Consider the following 11,371-nt stretch of genomic DNA (forward strand, 5'->3'; position numbering starts at 1 on the left):
GTCAAACAATCACTTATACTTGATTACCCTTATGTCAAATTTTCATGAACTAGATCCATAAACTTTCTAAGTTATGATGCCAATTCAACAAATACCCCCAACATGACCAAAGTTCATTGACCCTAAATGACCTTTGACCTTGGTCGTGTGACCGGAATTTCGCAGAGGATGTTCAGTAATACTTCATTACCCTTATGTGTAAATTTCATGAACTGGGTCCATATATGATGACATTTCAAAAACTTAACCTTAGGTTAAGATTTCGATATTGATTCCCCCAACATGGTTTAAGTTCATTGATCCTAAATGACTTTTGACCTTGGTCAATGTGACTTGAAACCAAGGCAGGATGTTCAGTAATACTTGATTATCCTTTCATGTATGTCCAAGTTTCATGAACTAGATCCATTATACTTAAATGTTATGTCATTTCAAAAACTTAACCATCCGCCATCGGAAAAGCGGCTGCTATGCAGGCGAGACAAAAAACAAATACCGGTAAACAAATGCACAACTTGTTTGAAACCGCAGCATAGGCATTCTACACACAGTGTGTACTGAGTAGCATGCCCAACATGCACACACTCTTGTACTTCTGTGCTCATAATGATCACTTCCAAAAGAGAAGTTGTGTCTTCACCTACATGTATGCTTAAACCAGTTTAACAAGGCAAAGCAGTCTTGAAAACCACATTGTGAGTTGGTTTTCCAAACTGGTTTGGAAGACCACTTAAAGTAAATTCCCAAATCGCTTTGAAGGTTCCCATTACAAGTTAAACTGTTTTCCACTAAAACTGGTCTAAGAAAGTACATATAGATGAGAATGGGGTCATATTCTATTTTCATAATGAATTTCTAGTTACATATGCTCATGTTATGTTGACATTAGGTTTTCTCTTTTTATTCACATCAACTTATGCTGGGGAGACCTTACAGATTTGTTCAAATTTAAAATTCAAGACCTGATTAAGTTCCTACCTCTGAGGCTACGAGTTCAAGTCCTCTGAGTTGCCTATCCTTCTCCTCTGCAATGATGTCTAGTACTTCTGGATCTGTATCCTTGAGCTTCAGGTTGCCTCCCCATGCTGAGGCAGGACTACTCTCAGCTACTCCTGCTGGAAAGGGTTTGGTGGCAGTACTCAACTGAATAAAACACATGAAAAAAAATGGCATAAAATAAGCCAGTTCGTAGTTCCTTTCTGCGCATGATCAAAAGATTCTACACATGATCAGAGGAAGGTCATTTGTACTAAAGTGACATGGTGGTTTAAAATCTAATGAGATAAGCACCAACTTTGATGTCTTGATTATTCATATATTCTTTTGAATTGTGGTTTTCATTTACATACACAAAAAACAACAACGCGTCCACGAACGACTGGTTTTCACAGTGTTTGCCAAGTACATTGTGCAACATGCTATGATATGCACATTCAAAGTAGGAATGCAACTTCATTAAGTGTCCATTGGTGACTTTTGGTGTGCTATTCTAGTCACCTGGTCTATTCAATTTCTTCATCCTGCTATGTAAGGCAAGCTTACGTAATATTTTGCTTTGAAATCTGCCTATCATAATGAAAGAAATGAAAGGTCATTTGACCGAAAATTGTCCATGAGTAACTACGAACTGGTCTATTCAAAGAGAAAATGCTGTGAGTGGAAGGTTAGAGTAAGTATAAGCATTAGGGTCAGCCTTTTCAGATCTCCTGTCTGAACATGAAAATGAACATCCACAGAATAGACCAGTTCGTAGTTACTCCATAGACAATTTTCGTCAAATGACCTTTCATTTCTTTCATCATGATAGGCAGATTTCAAAGCAAGATATTACGTAAGCTTGCCTTACATAGCAGGATGAAGAAATTGAATAGACCAGGTGACTAGAATGGCACACCAATGAACACTTTATTAAGGTATTTGTTGCATTCCTACTTTGAATGCATATCATAACTGTCGCATGTTGCATAATGTACTTGGCAAATTGTGAAATACCAGTCGTTCGTGGACCCATTGTTGTTTTTTGTGGATGTAAATGCAAACCACAATTCAAAAGAATATATGAATAATCAAGACATCAAAGTTGGTGCTTATCTCATTAGATTTTAAACCACCATGTCACTTTAGTACAAATGACCTTCCTCTGATCATGCGTAGAATCTTTTGATCATAGCAGAAAGGAACTACGAACTGGCTTATTGAGGAGTGCTTTACATTCCTTTGTTTTATTTTACTCGTACTAAAATTGTGTACATTTTACTCACAAGTTTTCAGTTGTGTGCTAAACTGGGGTGGTATCTGGAATGGTAAATTGCCAATTCGTCCACTCACCACATGGTCTACCTTCATTTAGTCTAATGCCATTCCGCCCATCAACATTTCGTCTAACAACCATTTCATTTGGTCCAATCAGCAGTCTTATCACCAGTTCGTCTATTACCGTTTCGTCTTATAACCAGTTGGTCTAATACCCGTTTTCTTTTCATTCATTTTTGCACAATTAATAATTAAGTCTTAAGTTTAATTAGACCAAATGGTATATGGACTAAATGGCTATTGGACCAACTGATTATTAGACGGAATGGCATTAGACTAAATGAAAGTAGACCATGTGGTGAGTGGGCGAACTGATGGTAGACCAAATGATAGTTAACGAGTTGGCAATTGGACGAATTCGCATTAGACAATTGGAAATAAACCTTCTGGAACACTGTCATAACTTCTGTCATTTCTCCCCACGATGTGACACTGCTATGACTGTCATAATTTGGTATTCTAAAGATTGTCTTTTTTCTGTCAGATCTCTGTAAGTTCCTATCCATCTTTTCACCAACAAACTAGTCAAAATCACTGTTAGTTCTGAGTGGGGGCCATCTAACCAATAGGAAGACCGGGAAAATTGGGGGGTGAGGCTGACACTGCACGACTGTGTGTATATTAATGCACAAAAAGCTGAGGATTTTTTTTGTAGTAGTGGAGAAAAAACACAGAGCGAAAAAAAAAGAGGAATTGGTATATATGGCCTAACTACTTGTAGCATGAAAGATGTTTTTGAAAATAGTCGTGGATAATAAGTGAAACTTAAATGCAACAATCTATTTTCTAAACAATATAATTGTTTGCTTGACATACAGTCGGCAACTCGGCATGGTATCGAGACATACATGTAATGGTTCAAAAGGGGTTCAATGACATTGCTTCGGCGACAATTGCTCTAATTGGAAAATCTGCACATTAAACCAAACATAAAATCTAAAATCCAAAACTATATAAACCATAATCCTAATACATCCATCTTTACATTATTCTGAACCAAAAACTCTATTACAATGCAGTACACAATATACATTTAAAAAATTCTTTAATATATCCCTTTTGTAACCAAAAATACTCATTCCCATATTAGTTGTGATTTATTTTTCATTAGTAACTTGGTACAAGAGCGCTCAAAACTGTCATTTCAAGCATTTTTTCTGTAGGCCCTCTAATGGCGGAAAGTAAAATGGCAAGAAAATTGTTATTAAAAAATCTCTATTTTTAATTTAGAAAAAAATTACAAGAATTAAATTTACTTCAAAACCAAGTTATATGATGAATAGTTGTACTGACACTGACAGTATAAAAAAATCAAGCATTTTTCCCCCAAAACAAGAGAAAATAAACTAAACGTTGCCAACCTTATTTCCCTACACAATAAAGTCCTAACAGAGAACAAGGTAATATCATAACCTTGTTAAATGAATGAGTGCTCTAACCACATGCACAGAGTCTGAGATATTCAGATCAGGAGCACATGTCGCAAGAGCAAATTTTGTGTCTGCACAAAAAGACATGATAAAATTTATAGAAACCTTGCCATAAATTTCTTTCTTTTGATTGTTTAGGGATTTTGCGCTTTTACGAAATCATGTTCATTTTGTACACTATAGATCTATATTTAATGTTAGAGAAGAGACAAAATTTATGACAATTTAAGTTATGACATCCACCAGATTAGTGTCATATTGGGCACACTTATGACTAACACCTACGGTACTCATATTAAGCAGATGTAACTAAGGAACATTTTTGTGGAATAAAGAGAAAATTATGTTTAATCTTAAGTTAAAGTTCTAGGTGCACAGACATCTGATGGGCCCTACATGTAGCTTTATACTCGTACTCACCACCATCGATATGCCCATTAACTAGACTGATATTCGCTGTTTCGGAGGAGTTTTTCAACATTTTCTGATTTTTTTTTGTCCTCCTCCTACACAGACGGATGACGGCCATTGGGCTCGTAATGGTGGAGCAAACAACCGCCACTTACTATAACTACAGCATCTACATGTATGGAGAAAGGATACGCTTTTGCACCCTCCTCGATTACGCCTAAACTAAGCTTTTTGATGGGGGGGGGAAAGGAATAAATGATAAAGATAAATTCATATCAAATTTAATTAGCTTAGACTCTACCACCTTTCTGAAAAGTAAGCTGGAAAATAGCGAATTTTGATGACAAACAGATCAGGATCAGCCAGGTTCTTCTTCGATCACCGTTAGCCACAGCTGAGCGAAAAAACGCACCAGCGGATTGGCTGGCACATTCGTACGCTCAGCTGTAGCTGCGCTGACAGCGATCAAAGAATCTGGCTGATCCTGATCTGTTTGTCATCAAAATTTGCTATTTTGCAGAAAGGTGGTAAGCTAAATATATCTAATATAAATTTATCTTTCTTATTTCTTCCTGTTTACCCCCTCAAAATGCAAAATTGAGGAGTAATCAAGGAGGGTGCAAAATCGCACCCTTTTGGCATGGACGCTATACATGTAGTTACATGTAAGTGGTGGTTGTTTGCTCCACCATTACTACCGGTAGACCGAATGCTTTGGTCTCTGTTGGTTGTTCCGCTGAACTCCGTTGGCTCCACTCACCAATTACAGAGACAAAATTCTAACTTGATCTGCACCACTCATTCAATGAACAAGGTCTCAGTTAGTACTCCATGTGTGGCAAAATAAGGTTGGCAATGTTTGGCTTATTTTCTCTTTTTCTTTGGAGCAAATGCTTGATTGTTTGACACGGTCAGATTCCATTACAGCTAATCATCATATAACTTGGCTCTTAAGTAAATTTTATTCCTTTAATTATTTTTTCTAAATTGAAAATAGAAACTGAAAAATTAGAATTTTATTGCCATATTTCTTTCTACCAATGTAGCGCGTACACAAAAATATGCCCACAATTCAAGTTTTTGAGCGCTCTGGTGAATACAAACATTATTCCCAAGTTACTAATGAAAAATAAATTGTAACTGTATGGAAATTAGTATTTTTGGTCACAAAAGTGATATTTTAATGATTTTCTAAAGTGTGTGTTGTGTACTGCATTGACATACCATAGTCCTACCTGTAGATTCCCCACAGGCAGGATGGTTGCAGTGAGCAAGTGATCTGTACAGGGACTCAATGGCCATATGTTTATGTATTACGTTCGGATAAACCAGGGAAGTGGGAGTTGCGGAACAGCCGAAGTAAGTCACTGTAAGTTGTTGTTTTTTTCCGTTTTGGTGAATTTCAGGCCAAAACGGAATAACAATCTTAGGTTTATAGTAGCTACAAAATCAAAGATCCCCACCGGGTTTTTTGTTATGTATTGCAAACCCCCTAACGTTAATGACGGCTGCACCCTCGCAAGCTGTCTTTTTCTTCTTTCTTCCGGTTGGAACTTGGATTTGAACCTCTCGCTGCAGAACGTAAGCGTAAGAATTCCGCAGTTCAATTTCAGATTAATACATACATGTAGAACAAGATTACAAAAACAAGGCAAAAAAATCCAACTTTTACCTTATTTATTTCTAAAATGACAGAAAATGCTTAAGATATCATGTAACATAGTTTTGCATTAACAATTGATCCTGCATTTGATGTATTTTCTGATGGAAATATGGGCCTGATTTGCCGAATTTCAATCTCGTCCGCTCCTTCGATCAGATCGTCGACAGCTAATTCTCAAGGTACCCCGTGCATGAGGTTTACCGTGATAAGAGAGCCGTCGACGATAGACAGCGCATCGATAGAAATAACAAGCATAATACTAGTATTGGAAAGTGCCATGGAACATGCAGTTAAAAAGAAAAAAAAAATAGTTAGCAAACACAAATTTATTACATCTGCTCAGATTCGATATAAAAAAGCAAACAAAAACTTAGAATTTACTGATCATGATATGATTGATATACACTCGGCAAAAAAAGTTCTTGGACACTTATAAAAGTTAAAATATTCCATATATAGATATTTGATTAAAGGCAATTTATTGTATGTCATCATGACCAGACAATATTCCTCTTCCAGTATGACATGACATTTTCATGTGAACAGTCATGCATGGCTGGTTACAGGCATTAAACAATAGCAATGTCAGTAAAAGAAAATGGCAGGAAAACGATCAGTCATTCTTTCAGTTGTGAAAGTTTGTGTCACGGCATAAATATCCATTAAACGATAAAAGCAAACTTAAAGTCAAATACCAATCTAAAAGTGAAGAGAAAGTTATCCACCTTGGATGCATCAATATTCCACTGGAATATTAAGTCAAAGTTAGTCAATGAAAAAAATTTCAAATTTCAGTATCTTGGCATAAGCAAAAGAAAATTATCATTATCCTCCTATCTTCTGCAGGGGTGGTGGCCCTAGGTCGACCACTCCTAGGGCGGTCTCTAATTTCATCAGTAGCCAAATACCGCTGGTTCAAATTTGAAATTGTTGTTGGTGAAACTTGGAAATATCGAGCCACTTGTCTAAATGACTGCCCAGACTGCAACATTCCTATTGCTCTTGCACGCTCTTGGTTGGAAAGCGTCTTCTTGAAAGTGAGTGTCCAAATGATCCATCTCATTATGCATCTCATGATGCATCCCTAACTAAGCATTCAATTCAAATGATAACCACAGTCTGTTGAAATTGTTGAATGTATGCCTACAGTACTAACAGGATGGCCATGAAGATCATTAGCATTTGAATAGTCCATTTCTTGCAGTTTTCTTTTACTGACATTGCTATTGTTTAAAGCATTTAACCACCCATGCATGACTGTTCACATGAAAATGTCATGTCATACTGGAAGAGGAATGTTGTCTGGTCATGTTGACATACAATAATTTGCCTTTAATCAAATATCGATATGGAATATTTTAACTTTTATAAGTGTCCAAGAACTTTTTTTGCCGAGTGTACTATGAAGAAAAATCACACCAATTTGAATTCTTTCTTACATACCGGCACCGGTATAGCGGTAATCAAGAATATTTTTACCCATCTGGAGTTGTGATGTGATTTGTCACGCACGCAAGCATGGCAAGTGCAATGCAAAGAAAACGGTTGGAAAACATAAAATAATTTTATTTTTATCATATTAATAATTTTCATAATTTTGAGAGTTTTTCTTGATTGTATTTCATTTTCAGCTCTAGTTGTCATCTTTAAAGCACTGAAATAAAGGTGTCCAGCAATAGGATAACTGCCATATGTTAGATAATTCTTGATAAACCTTCTCCATATTCTTTTTTTTTATTTTAGTGGAGGGGACATATTAGGCCTAGACATATGTATGGAAGTCTTGATGGCTGACTAATGCATGGGGGATCGCCTGGCCCTGAGCTGCGCGGCCGTGCCGGGATGATTTTGGTTTGTCAAAACTCTGACTGAGCCCTGGCCTGGGGCTGAGCTGAGGAAATCAGATTTTAAAAAAATCAACTCACCTGACGCGCAGCAACACGATATAACAGCCTGGACATCATTTCCTCTTTTTTTCACGGAGAGCTAAGGTTATAGATATATATATTTAAGTCAAAACTTTCCAAAAATGTGTGGAAAAGAGCGAAAGATCAAGCCAGGCAACAACGGTTCTCCCCAACAAGCCAGCGTGTGCATAAGCTACCGCAAGGCACATACGTACACGTGTACGTATACGCACGTGCACACAGCAAAAGGTCAAAGTTTGACACGCGCGATCGATCGATCGATATGCGGCGTGTCGAGTTCAGTGTGCGCGCGGTGTCGATGGCGAGAGGGTTTTATTGTTATGGAAGGCCAGTAACACCATAAAAATGGGAAGGCGTGGTCTGTTGAGCATAGGGCCCGCATAGGGGCAAGTTGAGCCACTACCCCCCAGGCCAATAATGAATGAGTCAGATATTGTGGTGGTGTCCTGTATTGATGGCCCATTACATAACCTTTATCCCCACCACATTGTTTTCAACTTTGAAAAAAAGTACTTTTTAGAGGGAAAAATACAAATTTCAGCCAAACAAGTAAAAAAGGGTGTGAAATAGATTAGTGCTTTTTACCCTCACACATTTAAATATAATAAAGAAATACGAACAAAATTGTTAGCCCAGGTATGGATTTTCAGTCTTGTCATAGTCTTTTACATGATGGATGCATAAGAAATGTGTGGATGTGAAAATATCGCATTAATTTCGGACTGGGGTAATTTGAGCCAGCCAACATGCCATGGGGCAAGTTGAGCCATGGTAATTCTTATGGTAATGTACGTATAATTAAAAAACAAACAAACTTTAAAAAGCCATTGATATGCAGGCAGAAAGGAGTAAATTCACATGACAGTTCTTTTACTTTTAGAGGATGTTAGTATTTATAGAGAATTAACAAGTGAAAAGACTTTAAATAAAAATTTGACATGCTGGTTCTTCCCGCATACATTTTGTACATGAGTTTTTGTGACTCAACTTACCCCAGAAGGTGGCACAACTTACCCTACAGATGGGGCAAGTTGAGCCATTTGACATCTTTTTTTCAAACGTGACATTGACTTTCAGTGTGGGGGTAGAAAGTTATTTATAGGTGAAAAATATTTCCTAAGAATTAGATTTAAAGGCAAGGTACTTATTTCTACAAGATCATTTTGTCATATCAATTCTAACATGCAAAATGCAATAAGTGTCACAACTTACCTCGCCTCCCCCTGTATACACTATCAGTACTCCGGTAGCTGTTCTCTTGGTGGAGACCACGTGGGAGGAGGAAGGGGATGCGTGGCAATCGCAAATCACTCGACAGGAAGGGGACCGCGAGGGAGGGGGGGGGGGGTAGTCAGTCAACATCAGAATAGTAGTCAAGTTTGGTTTTTATTTCCATTTTAACGGTGCCCTCATTAAAAAATACATTATTACCTCACTTATTTTTATAAAATTCTTATAATATTGAGAGTAAAATGGATATACCTAATAAAGTAAACATAATTTTTTTTAACAAAATGGTGGACGAAATGAACATCATGAATTCAAAATAATACATGACATGGTTTCACACACAAAAAAAAATCAGGGGCGCCTAGTTATTTGATATATAGGGAGCAATTACTTGAGTCATTTTCTCTCTTTTTCCCTACGCACTCTCTTCTTTTTTCACTTCTTGAAGTATATAGGGGCGGCCGAGGGACGCCCCTTGCCAGCCACTCCATTGGCATAATTTATTATGTCGGTGAATTCAAATGAAATTGCTAATATTATTGAACAAAATAATCGACATGCGGCATGCATATTATGCCGTCAGCGCATAAGGTAAAAAATATATTACTACTACTAAAATGATAACGAGCTCGTCAGTGGCGTAAATCCGGTTAGAGCAGCATAAGGCCACGATGCCCCAGACATAGGAGCGAATTTGTCGGCTTGTCGGACATAAATCCGACAAGTCCTGTTTTATCCGACAGTTACCAGAGTAATTTAAGTGCTTCTCAGCCATTCATAATGAAGGAAAGTTGTCAGATCTGACAACTTGTCTGATAGAATGATGTTGATGAAACGCTCCCCATGTGATCGTTTCATGATTTCAAGGACTTGTCGGGTGTTTTATCCGACGAGTTTTGTTTTATCCGACAGTTACCATAGTAACAGTGCTTCTCAGTCAATCAAAATCAAGGAAAGTTGTCAGATCCGACAACTTGTCGGACGAAATTGTTGATGAAACGCTCCCCAGGGGAGTGTTTCATCAAATGATTTGTCGGACGTTTTATCCGACAAGTCCCATTTTATCCGACAATTTCAATAGTAACATTACTTCTCAGCCAATCAAAGTCATGGTAAATTGTAAAATTTGACAACTTGTCAGACGAAAAATATTGATGAATGGTCTGCTCTCAACCCGTACCCAAGTTCAGCTAGCGCGCAGATATCCTCCCGAACGCGCCACGCCCTAGTGGAGTGATGACGCGCATGAAAAACAACAAACAAAATCGGTAGCGTAGCTGATTTATCATCCTGTCATTTTTTTAATCAAGCTTAAATTTAGATGAATTAGATCTAGATCTAGATCTTTATCACTTGGAATATTATTTGTGGAAATTATAGGTAGCCCCCCGAGCCCCGGCTACATCACATCATATCTATCTGCTCATGCAGTCAACAGATCCATCGCATTAATTCAGCACACAACGATCATGGATGGTGTCTGTGTCAAAGAAGAACAATATGGGGAAGCTATTGGAAGCAGAGATGATGATCACTTTGGTGTCGATGATGAAACCAAAGGCTGTCATCAGTCGTTCCACAAGCATGGAACTCAGCGAAAAGGAGGGATCCGGAAAATTGGTAAGTATCTAGTTCAAGCTAAGAATAAGATGTAGAATCTAAAGCTAAGGTTAGGCCCAACGTGTTTTATAAAGACTTGTTAGGCCTCGCCCTAGGCTATGCATATTTGATAACAAATGCAAAGTAAGATCTATGGCATGCCTAAACTACGGTATGGCAAGTTCTAAATTTCCATACATGTAGTCTAGACAGTCTAAGTCTAACGTTCAATTAATTATGGCAGTGAGTCCAACCCTTTAAAGGCTTTAATTTGAAAATTTCCTAAAATAAGCTTGGTCACTTCGCTCCATCGCCGCAATTTTTGTATTCGTCAGATCTCATCTGTTTTGTCCTACGGTAGTCTATAATTAAAATTGTTATATGCATACTTTTTACGGTATAGGCCCAAGACTCATCTAGGCCTAATCCAAATTAAAAATTGACATTAATTGGGCTTATACATATATCCAGTTCTATAGATCTGTAAGAATTTAGTCTGTCACACAAATAGTGACTGATCGGGGGCGCCCCATCTCGTAGGAAATGCGACAATTTTGGACACAATATATATATAGAAAAAGAGTGCAACGTACCGTACTTTGAGTTGTTTGTCAGTCCTCACTACTAGTCATTGGCGTACCTAGGATTGTCCAGAAGGGGGGCAAATTTTTTGACAAGCAAAAAAAAAAAAAGGTCTTCAACCACAAATAAAGGATTTCTTACCCAAAAAAAATTTGACAAGCAAAAAAAAAAAAAAAAAGTCTTCACGTTCTCGTCAGGGGGGCAGGGATATGTCC

The 11,371-nt window shown here is 37.6% G+C and overlaps 1 protein-coding gene across 1 annotated transcript in view; it reads right to left on the bottom strand.

The window, feature by feature from the left end:
- LOC129257140 (serine hydroxymethyltransferase, mitochondrial-like) overlaps positions 1 to 8,019 on the bottom strand; it is a 34,950-nt gene extending 26,931 nt beyond the window's left edge. Inside the window, exons 1-2 of the mRNA XM_064097188.1 lie at positions 7,743 to 8,019; positions 979 to 1,143 (exon numbers count right to left, since the gene is read on the bottom strand). Coding sequence (XP_063953258.1) covers positions 979 to 1,143; positions 7,743 to 7,781 — 204 coding nt within the window. The 5' untranslated portion in view covers positions 7,782 to 8,019. The remainder of the gene's footprint in view (positions 1 to 978; positions 1,144 to 7,742) is intronic.
- Positions 8,020 to 11,371: the final 3,352 nt, after the last annotated feature.

This window comes from Lytechinus pictus, chromosome 3 (genome assembly GCF_037042905.1).
Source record: "Lytechinus pictus isolate F3 Inbred chromosome 3, Lp3.0, whole genome shotgun sequence".
In the NCBI taxonomy this organism is placed as follows: domain Eukaryota; kingdom Metazoa; phylum Echinodermata; class Echinoidea; order Temnopleuroida; family Toxopneustidae; genus Lytechinus; species Lytechinus pictus.